Source organism: Passer montanus, unplaced genomic scaffold (genome assembly GCF_014805655.1).
Source record: "Passer montanus isolate IOZ18808 unplaced genomic scaffold, ASM1480565v1 scaffold111, whole genome shotgun sequence".
NCBI classification, from domain to species: domain Eukaryota; kingdom Metazoa; phylum Chordata; class Aves; order Passeriformes; family Passeridae; genus Passer; species Passer montanus.
In genome coordinates, this window is record NW_024357725.1 from 1,172,334 (window position 1) to 1,190,027 (window position 17,694).

Here is a 17,694-nt window from a genome sequence, read left to right on the forward strand (position 1 = left end):
TACCATTTTAGCATGGTAAAATACCATATACCATAATCCTTTCTTCAGAAGAAATTTACAGAAGCTCAACACATAAAATAAACATAGTAGAGAAGACTTTTATGTAGGTCTCTCCAAAAGGGGGTTATTCACCAAGCATGTAGCATGTTCTGGCATGAATTATTGCAGTGCATAAACTACTTTTGCAGTTTAAGCTGTACTGTGTCTCAATGAATTCTCATTTCCTCGATCTCTTTTGCTGACACTACCATCTTCAACAAAGGAAGCCAGAAAGTTTCCTGAAACAGGGAAAAGAAAGCATGACTCCTGTGTGAGAACCAGTGGGATGACACAGTTAACACTAAAGAAGTAGGCTTAATGAATGAAATCTGTCAGTGATGAGTATATTAAACTTAATATATAAAAGCAGTATGGATCAGAATGTAAACTTGATGCCCAACATGCCTAATTCCCTTTGTTCCAGAAACACAAGGTGAGAGGAAATTCTGTAAGAAAACTTGCTGTGAAGCAAATGTAACCTTTGAATTGAGTCATAACAAGTTCTCTAGCCAGAAGAAGCCTTTTGTGCTTTTCATCATAGATGACAAGCTGCCATCTAATCCAAATACAACTTGGTTTCCCAGGTGTATTGAGAATTACACAGGAGCTCGTTGTGAGGAAGTTTTGCTGCCCAGCATCAAATCCCAAACAAAAGGTGACCTGTTTGCAGCTTTCTTGGCTTCCCTTCTTCTTCTAGGAGTTCTTGTAATTGGAGCATTCTACTTCCTTTGCAGGTAAAAGTGATTCATAAGGCTGCAGCTATTCAATCAAGTAGAAATTTCTTCTGTTAATCATGTACTAATTATTTGAATGTAAAAGTATGTAATGAATTATCCATAAGGTTGTATGGTTATTCAGCATAATGAATGGAGATGTCTCAACTTGTTGCTTGTAATATTGACTTCTTGGCTTGAAGTTTTCTCAGTGTCATTTCTAAGCTCTTACTTACAACTGCTTTTTAAAAAATACCCCTATCTGAGATTTTACAGTCCATCTAGAGTTAGTGCTAACATTTTAAAACATTAGTCTACCTGATGTTGTCCAAAGATTGAGAAGCAGAGGTAAATTAACAAAGTGCTTAGGGATCAGAAACTGTTCCAACTGAGCTGTAACTGAAGCAGCTGGTGACATTAGCTCCTAATTCTTCTACCAATCCCAGTCTGAAATGGAAAACTAAGGAAAGAATGAAATTGAAGAATTCTTCTAGATAGATGTTTACTAGCATTTAGGACAACTCAGGGAGCTTACTATTTTGTCCAGGATGATCTGGGTTTGAGTAAAAGGCAGACATCAGTGACAGACAGAAAGTGCTGCAGGGTTGGTTTTAGTAGCATTTTAGACATATTAGGACTTGGAATAAAACCACAAAGATTTACTGGGATTGAGGCAACTGTTTGATGCTGTACATATATCACTACACTTATACCAAACCCAAACAAACTTACCATCTTCACTTGCAATGCTCTCTTTATTTTGCACCTGTGCAATGCACCTGTGTCCCTTCTTTATTTTTAGAGTACAGCACTTTTTGTAAGAACTCATTTTGCCATATACCAATAATATGTGTTTATGCATCTCTATGTCTCTATAAGGCAACTTATAGCCCCTGTAATTCTTTACCAACACAGACTTGAATCTTCTCTTTCTTCCTATACTGCATTTCTCCTTGGTTATGATAACTAAAGGTTGTTGCAATTCTGTTCTTTGTGCTCCCATGGTCACATTGCCAAATCAACTTTTCTGATCTGTGCCTTTCAATGAGCGACCTTTGGAACAGCTGGTCTAGTTTTACCTCAGCTGCTGTCATGGAAACCCACTGAATGCCAGCTTCTCCCACAGCTGAATGGATTTAGAAGAGATAGAGAGCATTTGATAAAACGGTTGATAGAAAAAAATCCCTTGTTGTAAAGGATACCCCCCATATTAGCAATTTTAATTAAATTAATTTTGCTTAGACATGGAATGCCACAGTGGTTGTTTGTTAAAAAACATTTGCAAATTACTATACACTTATTAGAATGAAATGCAGCTTAAACTAACTTAAGAAAAATTAATTGAAGTCTCATAGAGATACAGACAGTATTTCTTTAGAAGTAAAACTGTCTCTGAGAAAAGGAAAACAAAGTCTTCAGAGAGTAAGGTGTTAAAAGATACCTTTTCTTTCACATACAGTGAAATTAGGGGAAAGCTGGAGACAATCTATTGAGTTTTATGGTCCAAGTACAGAAGCTTAGAGTGACAGCAATGACAGGTCTGTGAAAAATCTTTTATTAGACAGTTAGAACATCAACTTCTCTTTACTCATGCTTTACCTAACTGGCAGAACAAGTAGTAGTGCCTCTTTATTAGCAAAATAAAAAGGGCAACAACTGAGTTATAACATAGTTGTCCTTGATCCCTATCTTACACCAGACTAATTTGGGAAATCTCATAAAACCATTATGAGCTTCTTTAGTACAGATAAAAGAACCTAACTGGCTAAAATTGTCTTACCTTTGCACTTCAGAGGCTGATGTAGGATGGTCATCTGCAAGAGAACTCATCTATAAATGAAACACTTTACATCTCTAAGTCCTTATCTCTTGGCTGAAGTGACCAACATGTGAAGAGTCTCAAGTGGACACTTTAATCTACTCTCATCTTTTCAGCTGAGTGAATGAGCATGATTGCTAAGAGCTGTCCTTAATCCCAACTTTCTTCTCAAACTTCATCTATCACCTATGTCTTAGAAGAGGGTGGAGCTAGGGCTTATAAGGGTTAGCTGAGAGTTTGCATCATCTTTGACTTGGCCTCCTGACAGGATATGTTAAGTTTAAAATGTTAAGAGACATACTGTGCTTTTCCACTACTCCACTTTGTTAACAAAGACGTTTGATCAGAGAGCAGAAAGCCTTTTTCCTGATACTGTGTCAGTGAGCATCTCCATGGCTCTTTCAGTAGAGGGTTCTAGTGGGGTTTTAGTATAAACAGTAATGTAATCTGGAGGGGTGCAGAAGAGGAGAAACTAACTGAAGTTCAGGACAAGGAAACTGAATTCCTAAAATGATACATCAAATCATTTGGAATATAGAACTCAGTGCTTTATTTTCTTGGCGGTATCATCATGCCTCCCTCCTTTCCAAGTTTTCTTTCTCTCAGACTATTTGGGGCAGATTTGAGGACCAAGCATGTGCAAGTGCATTTCATGCTCCCTAGAAACAAATCCATTCAACATACAAGGGTGGAGGTTTCATTGCTCTGCTTATAAAACTAAATAACAACTTACAGTGAAAGTAATCCATAAAAGAGTAGGGCTGCACATGAAAGCTCTGGGTGAACAGTGGGAAATAATTCTCCTTTTACAATTAACTGAGTCATCAAATTTTTATCAGCTGATGATTTGTTTTTTTCAGTCTGCAGAGCACATGGAGGCAGGGCAAACACAGACCTAGCCACTCTCCATCTTGAAACACCCCCCCACCTTCTCCAACAAACAGTGCTGATAAAGCCTGTCCTTCTGACATGGGCAAAACAGGGAAGTGTACAAAAATCCCTGCTATTACACTGCCACTGAGGAACAAATGGCATATTCTGCTTCCAGCAATTCACCTATCAAACCAGGTCCATCTGGTCTTCTTCCTCCAGAAACACATTTTGCCAGGGTTACTGGAAGAAGAATAAGAAAGGTGATGAGAAGAGATGCCACATGAGCCAGTTTTTCTTTAAAAGCCTAAATGCCACACTTATAGCTCAGAGGAATAGAGCAAACCCTAGGGAAAACCATAATAAATCTGCAATTAATTTCTATATTTCAATGTAAGTGCATGCTAAAATGCCAAATGACCTGTAAAGTAAGTGTAATATTGATGAACAAGAACTCAGCCAGCCAAAACAACAGGGTCTAGGAATAAAGCCATTTAAGCTGTCCAAGACAACAGACTTTGTGGAGGAGTTACATCACCACAGGACACAAACTGGACAGAACAGAGACTAGCTCATGACTCTTCTCAAGAGAGCAGATGTCTGATTACTATTAAAAGAAAGGGAACTAGACAGCAAATGATCAGTTCCATTTAGAAGACTTGCTTCTCTTCAACAAAGTGTGGAAAATTTCACATAATTTACAAACACTAAGAAAATTGATAAATAATTCTGTGCTATTTACTCATTTTTAAAATAAAGACCTAAGAAATCAGACAAACAGGAACATTACCTTCAGGAGAGAAGCCATGTAGTTCCAAATGCTGCACTGCCCTCTGATCTCTGTTCTTCTCTCTCAAACACATGCTTCTCAAAAGCAATGAGTATTAATTAGAAAGTAATTGGAGAAGATCTATGTCATTTTTTCCAATGGAAAAATCATTCTATTAATTTGTCTCTTCCCTGATAACATTTTTCACTCTGTGTATTTTTCTGTCTCTCTCTCTGTCCCATTTTTGGATTTTATGGTCAGGAAAGTTGCCATTCCACGGACAAGTTCTTCAGAGTGTGGTGCCAACCTAGTTGAAGCTACAAGCAGCAATGGCTGCAACAGTGAGTACAGTTTAAAATTAAATGACTGGACTCCACAAGAGAAGTGGAGGAGGAGGAAGTTTTTGTTATTTGAAGTCCCATGTTTTATTTTTCAGAAATAACAACAGCCTAAAGCATTAGAGTGGAAGAGTGGTGGAGAAACAACATGCAGAGCAACCCTAAGAATCTAAATTGTAGAGGGTGACATGGTAAGCAAGAAGAGAGAAGAAAGTTGATTGAAATAGGAGGCTGAGAATGTTGGAGAAGACTACATCTAAGACTTAAACAGTTGCACTTAATGGAGTTTCTGTGTACTTTTAAAACTGTCAATTATACAGAAATCACTATAATTTATGTTTGAATTCTGTGAGATTTTTTATGGTTTTCAATAATGCACAGCTAGATGCACGAGATAATTTTGGGTTTTACTACATGGAAAATAAATAAAATATGTTATTTTTTTCACTGCACAGAGAATATGAGATATCACAGGATTTTAGCGTGAGGTGATACTATGAATTTTTGATTGGGGTTTTTCATTTTTCATAGGCTTTCCCCAGAGGAGCTGAAGCCTGTCTTGATTCAATCATTTCAAAATTGATATTTGTGATACATGTCCAGAATTTGGCTTGTTTCAGATACCCTTACCAGATGTAGGGGAAAAGCCCCTACCTTTCTCTGTTTTCTTTTAAATTGTAACAAACATCAGAGTGAGGTACCATTGGTAGTTTATTGCCCAGGTTCTTGACACACTATTTTAATTGAAATTAAAGGGAAATATTAAGAAAATAGATTGATAATGGTTAAAAAAGCTTTTTAGGCAGAGTTTGGTGTACATTCCTAATAGTAAGCAAGACATCTTCCTTGATGGTTTTTAATTTTGTCTGGCTTTCTTCTGAAAATCTCACTACTGAAGGAAATTCAAACCTTACCTTGAATGTTCCAGTTGATATTTCAGATAGCAGAAGTCAGGAATTTTGTTCATCAGGTCAATTTCTGACACTGAATATTATCAAGACAGGTATCTTGGCTGAAAAAAATGCTGCCCTCTCCAAAGATTTATTTCTTTTATTCACATAAGCATCAGGATTGTATTAAAGGGAAGATTAGCTGAGAAAATTCATTTATTGAAAGGAAGAAAATTCAGAACAGAGATTTCTTTTGTCCAAAAGAAACAGTCTGAAGGTGTATAAAAACATAGATGCAGAGAAAACATTGAATAAGCTTCTATTTCTAGGATGTCTACTACATGCTCTGGTGTCAGAAAAAGCAGTGTGTACTTTGTGTCAGTGGAGACAAAAGCCCAGTGGGAGGGGGAAGAGGAGGCACGTGGGTACAGTGCATAAGGTGAGAAGTCAAAGAGAAATCACATCACAGTGGCTACTAGAACACAAACCAGAATGTTTTATTACCTTCTGAAAACTTCTGGCAGAGAGGTCAGAGTCCAAGTTAGAGCTCAGCATGTGAAAGGAGAATCTGAGGACACCAAATCAGGTAGAGGACTTGATCCAGAGACTAAGTTATATAAAGCACTAGAAGATCACTTTCTCCCCAGATTAGCCAATCATACATGTTATTTTCTGGACTTCAAATCTTTAGCAGATAAGCTGAAAAGCTGATAATATTGTTTTAAAGGCTAGGAAAGATAGAAGTTATTTTTTGTCACATAGGGACAGGCCACTGTTGTACAGAGTTAAGAGATGTGTAGCAGTACTGACAGCTACACAGAATCAGCGTCACCTGAAGTGACTTTGCCCAGCCTCGGTGAAAATGAATCAGAGATGACACCTGGTAGATCACTTTGCTGTGTTATTGATCATAAAACAGTCAGGCTCACAGCTTGGTATACTGCCTCCACTGAAGAAGGAAAAGGCTTGCAGTCATTCAAGTGGCAATTCAGGAAGGAGATACTAATAGAAGATACAAGAAATAAATGGACTGAAGTTATTCTGTATAAGCTCTCAGCTTTCTAGACAGACATGGAATAATCATTGTTACTGAGCTTATTTGCATTATTTGAGAAACAATCTGTATAAAAAGTGGGGCTGAATAAACTGACCCCATGTTTAAATGAGAACAAGCTGATTTATAAATCACTGTTACCTGTGAAGGAAATGCTATTAACGATTCAGACACCTCAAACCCATTGCATCTGAGAACATTTCAGCTTCTAAAATGATTTCAGTTCACAAACTTTGTGACTATGACGTTCAAATCAAAATGGCATCAGGCTACAAATTCATTTTTAAGGTGGTCAAATGTCACAGAAAGTACAGTGTAGCCAACATTATATATCATTTAATAAAATAGTGCAACACTCTTTAGCAATGATTGCTTACAAAATTAATGAAGTAGTCCTGTGAGCAATTAAGGAAACTCCAGATCCAATGGATCAGATCTCGTGGTTGGAGTCACTGGAGTCTTAAAAATCATTACACGGTTATGAAAGGGTGAGTAATAAGGGCTCTCTCTGGTCTGTTTGACTCCTATTTTCATGAAACACAAGATCTCATATCTTTGAAATTACCTCTCCACCAGCTGAAAGGTTATGTAGGGAAGAAACTGGAAAACACTAATTTCCTAAGAAACTCCAGTACAATGATTAGATAACAATCTATTAGAGTGTTATGGCAAAAATTCTTTGATGCCTGGGGATCATGTTATCCTGCCAGAACCTTGTAGTAAAAGTCTCTTCATAATATATCACAAAAACCTTTTGATCATTTGCAGAACTGACAGCCATTAGCAGGAAATCTCTTTATAGACCTATAAATAAGAGGTTGCTTATATGTTACTCAGTATAGAATTTTTTTCATTAGCAGCCCAAACAAACACTGGAGCAAAGTACAGTTAAATTAACAGGTCAAATGGCTTTTCAAAGAAAAGAAGGATTTCTCTGTGCTGCATAGTCTTTTGAGCAGAAAAACCAACAGAAGTCCATTTGGTAGCACTCCCTATTTTAAAGATAACTTCAATGTTGTGCAACTCCTTCAAAATTTGCTGCACTAAAAGAAAACATTTTCCTTCTGGCTCTGAATTTTTGAAGAAATTTAAAATTGGAAAGCCAAGAAGAAATGGAGGATAGAACTTCTCACAGCAGAAATGGTCATTATTCTAAATTACCTGCTTATGCTTATCCAAGTCTGTTCTTGCTCTCCTGGCAACTGTAGCCTGTTCAACATAATCTGTATGTAAGGCAAGAGATCCATTTCATGATAGCAGAGCAGGCAATACAAACCCTGTGAAATACCAATGAAATACCAACTGCTGCTCAGTTCCATCTTTGACACTGATCCTCTTAAACCTTTCGGCAGGAACCCTTTCTAGAGCTGCAGAACCTGAAATGACAGAGGATACTGCTGGTTTTGGTCCCCAGATTAAAGCCACAACCAATTTTTAACACTTTTTAATGCACTTCTATGTCAGTTTCTGTACCATTTAAAAACTTTTTCTAGTGCACATTAAAAGAGACTGTTTTCAAATTTTCCTCTCAATGCAAGTAATACTTCATCTAAACTTCTGTGTAGGCAAACAATGGACTGCAAAAATCTGGGTGAGCTTCCACTGGTGACATTTTTTAAGAGGACTGGATCACTTCAATCTATGTTGTACATTCTCCATCACAGAGTTTGCTGCCATTCAGGTATTTTCACCAGTTCTGAAGATTCCAGGAGTTGCTCTTTTGAGAGGATTATTGTTTGCCGTCACCGTTGCCATATTGACAACTCAGCTAAGATGCATTTAATTCAAAAAAAGCTGTTTCTAACTCTCATAGCTGTGAAAATTTATCATGGAATGGTGACATGACCTGCCACTGACTCAGTGACGTGAATCTTGAAACATTTATTTTCAGAATTTTGTGCTACCTGCTCAGGGAAGATATACCTGTGAGATGTAATGATGACAATTTATATATTGTATTTCAAAAGTATTTAGAAGCACAAATCTCAATGATTTGGGAATAATTTTTTTTCACCTAAGTTATGAAAGCACTTGGAAAAAAAAAATCTAATTAGCTATTTCTCTGCTGATAATTCTAATGTAAGTATCCAGGTGATATCACTTCCAAATAATCCAAGCCTCTGTCAGGCATTTCCTTTGAGTTTCCAATTTCTCACTGTATGTTCTCTTTAGAGGAATACCCCACACTGTCCTGAAGTGCTGGTAGCCATGGAATAATGAATTAAAAGACCCTACAATATTTAAACTTCTATTTGTTTGACCTAAAATAGGACCAATGCACACCAGCAGCAGAAGTAAGCTTGGTTTACCTCACTGCTCACCTTGGAGCCTACAGTTCAGAACCCCTCAAGGCTAATCTGAAGTCCTGCTGAAACAGCCTCTCCTGAAGCTGCCTGAGAAATGGGCTTAGCAACAGGGAAAACTGCAGATGATAATTAGACTCAAACAACTGTGTTACCTGCATTTGTCTGCAGAACATACAACTGCTCTATTAAGATTAAATGGATTTTAGAGATACACCAGAGATTCATAAAGTAAAAAAAAATTCTTCGCCACCATGAAATCATGAAAAATAATCAGACAGTGGAGGAAATAATTACTTTCTTAATGTTTGCAGAGTGCTCAGAAACTCTAGGAGATCCTATAAAAGACCACTTAACTGTACACTTAAGATCTTTGTAACTTCTAACTATGCAAACTTCTATACTTCAGATGTTATTTTTCTGTATCATTCTGTTGAGTAAAACAGAAGCAGATATCTGAATGACAAAAGCTTTTTGCTTGTTCTCTCACAGGGCCAAACACCAGAAAACTTAATTCCAATTTCTGATATGAAAGCTAAGAACCCCTACCACAGTTACTTCTAGTAGAAAGTTCTCAATTTTTAGAAAGAAAAATAGAAACTAATAGGGGGTAATGACAGTAAGTTTTGAGGTAAATTTTTTACAAAAAATTAATTCAGAATCATATGTAACTATTTGTTCTTAAAAGTTTTGCTCCTCTTTATCAATTTATTCTCACTTTATTACAACTGCATGTTACAGAAACATCCTATAATGAGGAGATCTTTGGGTAGTAACTTTAAAATAAAAGTGATAGCAGTAATAGCTTTATGTTTGGTAGTTGCTGCTTTAGTTGTGTGAGTACAAGGTTATACATCACAATGCTTGCCTATTATTTTTTTGTGTTTTTGAAACCTACAGATCAATTAATTGAATGATGCATGAAGAACAAATGTGCAGCAAAGCATTCATATTCAAACACTGGAAAAAACAATGTCTTTACCTTTTGGAAGCAAAACCGTCATTCCTCCCTGCAGGTCTTGTGACTTTGCAAGTTTTACCTTTTTTGTAACAAAACCAAAATCCAGTTGTGGTCACTTAGGGACTCAATTCTCTTGCTGGAAACACGTTACTGTCAGCACTGTAACTGCAGATAAACCTTTAGATATCTTTTGAGTAATCCTGCTATTTACATTTGCCTTAATTGCTGAATACTCATTTAAGTAACTTTAACCACTTTAAAACCTCATGCTTGCTTCTTTTGAGTGGCAGAATTACAAATGTTAGCACTGCAAGACTTTCTATCAATTATATCTGCCTTTTGGTACATGTACCTTGTAAGTAAATATATTTGGGGTTCTCTCAGTTGTTGTGGTTGAAGAGCAAGTAACAGCATGGAGGCAAAATTAATTTGGATAGCAAAACACTTTAATGACAGATGTTGCAATTTTACCACTTACACCATTTCCCTGTCACATGGAAGGCATGATATGGCCTGGGACAGACATTCTAGTGGTTCCAGCTATGTGCATGGTTCTGTGGTATTCATCTCCACACTTCTTCATGCTGGAGAAGGATTCCTGGATTCTGATGCAGACAACCCCACCCTCCACCCCCTTTTCCGTACTGTGTTTACCTCTGAAGATTCCTCAGCTACAGGACCTGCTGACTGTCCCCTGCAGACCACCCTGGTGGTTCTGGTTTAGCTGTGCCATCATCTGAGCTCACCATCAACTCCTCTGGCCAAGTCTTTATTGAGGACACGTGGTTGATCACTCTTTGACTGCTCCAACACAGCAACCAGTTAACCTTCCTAGGCTGCTCAGCATGGCTGACGGCACCAGGAACCTATCTGCATTACAGAAATGAAACATTTCCTTTCTGTCCTGTTAAACATGAAGGGCCAAATGTGACATTCTGGTTATGCTAAAATAACACACATCACCTCCCACCAAGGGGCTTCTCGGAAATTCAGCCGTACTCCACTTCCAGATACCTTTCCCTCTAAATGAAATAACTAAATGTTGTCCAAGTCACACTCACACTTAGTAATCTTCCATCCACAAATTGCCACTGGGAGTTCACAGCTCATACTATCTTCTAATTAAAAAACCCCCATCATCAATACAGCCATGGGGAAGTGCTGTCTGTGCTCAGATGACAACAGTTAATGCTCAGATACCCCCCTACTAAAGCTTGCTAGGCCAAGTTTAGGAAAAGTTTTAACTAGACATGGACATAAAATTGCTAACTGAAGTCTTCTTCCTTGGTACATTTAAAGCAAAACTTGTTACTTTGTTACAACATACAGGTAAGTATTTTCTTACTACACTGAAAATGGGCCAGCTGCCTGATTTAGCTTTTAGAAACCTGGTGATATGGTGCAAAATCAATCTTAATTTCTTGTCATTCTATTACTATGTGAAAATAAAAGAGAAGAAAGAATTTAAAAAACAGCAAATATATATTAAGTACACTGAGACTATGCTGAATTTACTTACTTGATACTGCATGCCAGCTGCAGCAATCAAACAGGTGACTGATGTAAAAGCATGGGAAAAACATACAGAAGCACAAGTCTTACTTAAAGTCTCTATATAAATATAATATAGCCAGATCTTGTGTGTCCCACAATTCCAAATTTAAGGACAAAAAACTTCTTATAAAAACTTAAATATAGATAGATTTATTTCTAAGCACCCTGGATTTAAAAGATTGTAATCACACTACAGGAGAAGAGGCAACCACTATATTCTGAGCCACACAGCTGAGCAGCTGAAATTCAGTTCAAGGTGGTGAGCCCACCTGAACTCTTAGCTGGACAACATCTTTAAATCAGAGCTTTCCCTAAGAATAGAAGGAAAGGTACTTTTACATACTTCTACCTTTATTTAACAAGTACTTTGTTACTTTTCTCTAAAGACTTTAATTGATTTTATCTAGTAACACTTCAATTTTGCAAGTAGGATTCTGGGAAGGTTCTGCATCTCTCTAGAAATAAAATCCAGGAAACAGTAGATTTAATGCATCAGTGTTTTTTCTAGAGTGCTTTATATGCATAAATAGAGCACATCAAAGTACTGTTTCTTTCTACATTTGGGTTGGTGTTTGCCATTGACACTAAGTTAGAAGGAGCTGTCAACTCTCTCAGCGAGAGAGGCCCTGCAGAGACACTGACAGAGAGATGGGCAATCACCAGCCACGTGAAATGTAACAATGCAAGTGCTGGATTCTGCACCTGGGCAGCCCTGGTTGTGTGTAGGGGCTGGGGAGCAGGAGGGTGGAGAGCAGCTCTGGGAAGGGAGCTGAGGTTGATGGGAAGCTGTGTCCTGGCACCCAGGAGGGCCAAACATGTCCTGGGGGCATCAAGCCCAGCACCACCAGCCAGGCCAGGGAGATTGTCCTGCTCCACTCTGCTCTGGGGCAGTTTTGGGCACCTCCATATAAAAAACCATCAAGTTTAGAGTGGGTGCAGAGGAATGCCATGAGGAAGGGAAGGATCTGGAGGAGAAGCCTTATGAGGAGTAGCTGAGGACACTTGGTTTGCTCAGCCAGGAGGAGACTGAGGGGAGACCTCGTTGTGGTCTTCAGTATCTCTTCACTCTCATGACCAGTGCCAGAACTCAAGGAAGTGGCACGAAGCTGAGCCAGAGAAGTTTAGGTTGGATATCAGGAAAAAGTTTATCAGCCAGAGTGGCTGGACACTGGACCAGGCTCCCCAGGAAAGTGGTCAGAGCACCAAGCCCTGCCTGAGCTCAAAAAGATTTTGGACAACACTCTCAGGCACTTGGTGGGATTCTTGGGGTGTCCTGTTCAGGGCCAAGAGTAGGACTCAACGATTCTAATGGGCCCTTCCAATTCAGCATATTCTATGATGTGTAGAAACCATTTTCATTTTGGAAGAAAGAGGCTTTCTTCAAATACAGAATTCCATCAAATATAATTTCCTGCAATTCTGGTATGTACAGGGGACTACAAAAAATGCAAGGTTTTCTCACAGATATTACAGTAAACTCTATTGCAACTACAAGACTCAATAACATTACCAAAATGATGTTTATGTTTTGGAAGGGGCTTTGACTGCAAGATGTCCACTCTTCCAGACTTCTCAGCTCTCTGGAATGAAACAAACAGCTCACTGAAGCATTAAACCTTACTTATGCTTGGTTTGCTTTAGTTGAACCAAGGTGAATAAGAGTCATAACTGTAGTATAACCATGAAGCAGGTCATCCTTTATGTCATTACATTCTCTTAACACGAAATTCCCAGTAACTATTCGATCACATCCTATTTCCCCATGTCCAAAAAAGCCAAAGAGGGGTACATTTGGAAAAAACTTCCTAAATGCATCTGCTTCCATATTCCTTTTGGTTTTGTAATGCCTATATCCTCTGCCAACACAGGCGAACATGAAGCCAATGGTGTTGTGCTCGGGGATGTTCGCTGCTTTGAGACGCTGCATGGCCGCTTCTGCTGTCCTCTCGTCAGCCACATCCTGGTCTAGCAGGACAGTGGCACTCTGGATCTGGGGACCGCTGAAAGCCAGCCCAACCACACCGCAGGCGTCACCAGGCTGGGCGTGGTTACTGAAAGGGAACAGGCGCTGAGTTAGAGAACATTGTGGGGGCACCACTTCTCAGGAGCCTGAACTGCTGCTGCGGCAGCCGTAGGGTCAAAGCAGCCGACATTGCAGTGACTCAGATACCAATCAAAGTTAAAAAGCAAACCAAAGAGTTCATATTTTAGCAATGCTTTTATGTAGCAACCTTTCACAAAGAAAAACTTCCACATCCATTACTAGGTATTGACCATAAACTTGCTTCACTCATGCTGAACTCAGCAGTTTGTGTATGTCACAGCTCTGCAATTCCAACTGACATATCAGTTAAACTTAAGACAAGCAAAGGCACTGAGGATTTATACATCGAAGCAGGGCAGCAGTCAGTACAGGTTTTGGATTCATGTTGCTTTAAATTGGTTGGCCAGGACACATGGGTTAAGTAGTTATGTATTTAACCTTTATCTGCAGTGACTTCATTTAAAGTCAGCTCCCTTCTCTGGGGCAATGGTGCAGCTGGCAAAATCAGATGCAAGAAGAACGTTGATATTAGTATGGACTCCAGCCCCAGTGGGACGAGAGGAGCTATGGGCATGGTTGCACCGTGCTCCACAGGACCAAGTGACACATCCTTCAGCAGCCACTGTGGATCAGGTGAGCTCCTGGGGCACAGCCTTGCTGTGTGTGCAGCTACTGCTCCGTGCTGTGAGCCAAACTGAGGCAGATACACAAACACGTGTTCACATCCTGGGCTCCATCACAACAGGCACTCACCCACCTGCACTCCAGAAATGAAATGCTGACTGCAATAAACACACAAAGGTATCTGAAGCTAGAAATCTCCTTTTCATTGGATTTCTCCTAGCTGGGTTTCCAGAATCCAAATTGTAACACAGCCATGCCAAGCTTCCAGCTTTTCTGGCTACATCACAGTGTAGCAGTTGTGGCATTTTTCCCTTTAAGAAATTGTTATTTTACTACTGGTAAAGGGGATTTTCAATATTACTAGAAGGCTATGGATCTGCAATGTTTCTCTCATGTTAAATCTTTTTCATAATTTACCTTGAAAAAAATACCTACTTCTCAGAGGTCAGTGATGTAAAGCTCTCCACTTGTCCTCCAGCCAGGATGATACTTTTCTCATTCAATGGATTGACTATTTGATGAAGAAATCGAGTAGCTCCAGTCTTCCAGGAGTTGTAGCCAAACAGAAGAACAACACGGAGATCTGGGTTATTCTTCAGACCTACAAACAAAAGCCAACACTGATCCCCTTATTTTTAAATCCTGAACTCTGAAATCTAACCATCCTAGTTCCTCCTCAAATATTACATCACACTTCTCTCTGAACAGCTCCACTTGAAATGTAACTGAAGTAACTGCAACCTGATTCTCAGGATGACTTCTGCTTAGCAGTCCAGAGACTGGGAGGAGCAGAGATGTGCAGCCACCAGCTGGAGCCCCACAGAGGCTCTTGGAGCCAGTACAGAAACTGCTGGTTCTATTCAGAACTCTACTGGCACCTCAGAGAGCAGCACCTCATAAAAGCCCACATAGAGGAGAGAAAAATGACATACCTGCTTCAGCAAATTTGCTTTCATCAAATACCCTGTTCTTCACATCTTTGGAAAAATGGAAGGTATGAATTTTCACCCCATCAATTTTGGGAAACAACAGAGCAAACCCAGCTTCACCCTCTTCAATTTCTTGAGGCTGATTGCTGCTTGAACCCATCGGGGTAACTACAGAGACAAAACCAAGCATCTTGTGTTCAGAGATTCTAATACATTAATTTACACTGACACGGGCAGAAAGGGATTGAACAGCTCAGGTGATAGAAAACATGACAATTTATTTCTGTAACAACTTATCTAACCGAAAACTGGTGTGAGTTTTTTGGTTAATGTTTTGGAGAGATGAAACATGTGGGTCCTCCTGGCTATCGACCCCACTGAAGTCAGTTTTGACATGGAGACATGGATATATTTATGCATATCTCCCCAGGCACACCAAATATAAAACATTAGGAAAACAAGAACAGTACAATACAAGCCCTCCTGCCAACGTCCGCAGGCACACAGACATATTCAAGTTTTTAAGGTGTCCCATAAGCATGTAATGACAGCGTAAAGCAAAACTGACACAAAAATTGGGAGTGTATTATTAAAATATGGTAACGACAACAATCAAACACCTTACTTATAATGTGGGAAGTGAATTTAAGGTGAGAAACTATAAAAAACAATTTTCTAATGATAAAAGTGAAGCATGAGAAAAAGCCTGCCACAGGAGGCCGTGAATTTTCCAGTTACTGCATATGCCTCCTGCTAGACCATTACAACCAGGAATATACCAAGATGCCCTCTACAATTAGTCACAATATGACTGAAATGTATAGATAAATCTGAGCAACATTCAATAAGTACATTAAGGTGCCAGGGAAAGCTGCCTGCCCAATTAAATCAACCCTTTTAATTATAACTGCAATACATGAAGCAAGCTCCACGTCACTTAGCAGAGACACTGTGAACTCCTTAAAATTGAAGGCAGTGCTGAACAAGGTGGGAAATAACACCTTCAAGCTGACCTCTCAAAAACCCACACATTTTGCTCCTACCTACAATCCCTGGGGTGACCAGTCCAAGAACCTGACATCGCTTTGGCAACAACTTTTCAAGTGCGAGAGCAGTTTCTTTACTGTTTCTTTTTCTGGCTGTTAAAATAAGAGGAAACAAAAAAAACCCCATCAGACAGCAGTAAAAGTGTGTTCTGAGCAAATCCCACAGCCAACCCCGTCCTGTTTAAGCAATGCTGCCCATCAGCGGCCGCTCTGGTAACAGCACACTGGTCTGTGCTGCTCCCCGAGAGCACGGGGCTGCCGGCAGACACACACTCTGCGTCCTGCACAGAAGGGACAGGAACCCATCTGTGCACATTAACAAAGACCTGTGAGCTGCTCCATACCACAAAACAACACTACGTGGTCACAGTTCCTGCAAAACATTTTCTTTCCACTGAAACCGAAACACAGAATTCCCTTTCAGCTGACTATGCTCTGCTTACATCCCACGTATCTTTAAGTGGAAGTGGGTTAGGTCCGGGCTTTACCTTTCTTTTGCTCGTGACACTCCTCGTGCCCGCTGAAGGTCTCTGCATCAGCGATGTAGAGCACGGTCTGGGGCAGCACGTGCACCTTCTGCAAAGACACAGGCGGAGGAGGACACAAGACAGGACAGAGCGGAGGGAAAGTGGGGGCAGAAACCAAGGAGAAACTGCTCCTGCTCCACCGCCGGCCCACAGCGGTCCCTCCCCCTCACCAGGCTCCTGTCAGCCAACAGAACCTCTCATTAACCTCAGAAATGCCCACAGGCAGGTAGCTGACCCAAACCTCACAGAAGCTAGAACAGCTCAGCAGACTGGCCCATGACTCTACTCCTTCTTTTAGCACTGTCTAAACTCCTTGCACTCGTGGCTATTGACGTCTGCCGTTCACCAGCGCTGGTGCTAGGACACGGGGCAGAGGCGCTCCCGGCCCTTCTTGTCCAGGTGGTTTAACACCGATCTGCCTGCTGTGGGAAGAGCCTGACATGAATCTTTGCGTAGAGAAGACCCAGCACCAAGTTAATCTTGCCAGACAGAGAAGTCCTGCAGTGTTCACTCAGTGTCTCCCAGACTATGAAGGTTAACCTCTTAACAAGATTGCCGCGATGAACAGATGTGCCCTGAACTGCAAATCCTCGGCGTTTTGATCGGTGTATCAACACGCAACGCTTGAACTGTCAAAACCACCCACGCCTCCGAGCACGTCCCTTTTGCCGAGCGGCTGGAAGAAGCGCTTTCAGCGTTCAAACCACGGCGCCCAGCTCGCGCCCCTCACCTCGAGCTCGCGGGCCAGCGCGCGCACCAGCGCGTGGTTCTCGGCGGGGCCCGGCTCCAGCGCCGACACCCACGCGATCCGCTGCCGCGTCCGCAGCGTCCGCCGGGCGCACTCCCTCCATAGCCGGCACACGCTGCAACACAACACGGACACCGCGCGTCGGCCGCACCGCCCCGCCGAGCGGAGCCGGCCGCCGCCCACCCCGCGGCCCCGGCCCTTACCAAGCGGCCCGCAGCAGCGCCTTGGTGGGCAGGAAGCCGAGGACGCGCTCCACCACCTCGGCGAGGTTGGCGAGGACGTAGCTGCCCTTGGCCGCGGCTTCCATGGCCCCGCCGCCGGCCCGGCCCGCCGCCCCGCGCCACGTGACCCGTGCGCCTCCGCGCCTGAGGCAGCTTCCGGTCAGCGCGAGGGGGCACGAGCCACTACAGTGGCGTCGCCTAGCGGCGCGGAGGACTCGTCCCGCTCTCACCTCCCCCCTTCCCTC

The 17,694-nt window shown here is 41.1% G+C and overlaps 2 protein-coding genes across 4 annotated transcripts in view; one reads left to right on the top strand and one right to left on the bottom strand.

Annotated features, from left to right (window-relative positions):
- The window catches only part of NRG4 (neuregulin 4), a 49,627-nt gene extending 40,028 nt beyond the window's left edge, over positions 1-9,599 (top strand). For 2 of the 3 annotated variants that reach the window (XM_039732686.1, XM_039732677.1), the window contains exons 5-7: positions 624-773; positions 4,472-4,551; positions 4,627-9,599. In XM_039732686.1, coding sequence (XP_039588620.1) covers positions 624-773; positions 4,472-4,551; positions 4,627-4,652 — 256 coding nt within the window. In that variant the 3' untranslated portion in view covers positions 4,653-9,599. The remainder of the gene's footprint in view (positions 1-623; positions 774-4,471; positions 4,552-4,626) is intronic. The other variant, XM_039732695.1, reaches the window with a different exon arrangement.
- A 581-nt stretch (positions 9,600-10,180) lies between these two features.
- FBXO22 (F-box protein 22) lies at positions 10,181-17,592 on the bottom strand. Its single transcript, XM_039732636.1, has 7 exons — positions 17,432-17,592; positions 17,211-17,343; positions 16,442-16,529; positions 15,951-16,046; positions 14,911-15,075; positions 14,414-14,579; positions 10,181-13,361 (listed from the first exon to the last, which is right to left on the bottom strand). Exons 1-7 carry the CDS (start codon positions 17,533-17,535, stop codon positions 12,932-12,934), a joined length of 1,182 nt encoding a protein of 393 aa, XP_039588570.1. The 5' UTR covers positions 17,536-17,592; the 3' UTR covers positions 10,181-12,931.
- Between the last annotated feature and the right edge of the window lie 102 nt (positions 17,593-17,694).

Excerpts from the sequence above, each read along its gene's own strand:
- FBXO22 (XM_039732636.1), bottom strand. The coding sequence starts at position 17,535 with ATGGAAGCCGCGGCCAAGGGCAGCTACGTCCTCGCCAACCTCGCCGAG. Across the intron at positions 16,530-17,210 it reads CGCTGGCCCGCGAGCTCGAG|AAGGTGCACGTGCTGCCCCA; the intron begins GTGAGGGGCGCG and ends GTGTCTTTGCAG. Across the intron at positions 13,362-14,413 it reads ACATCACTGACCTCTGAGAA|TAACCACGCCCAGCCTGGTG; the intron begins GTAGGTATTTTT and ends GTTCCCTTTCAG.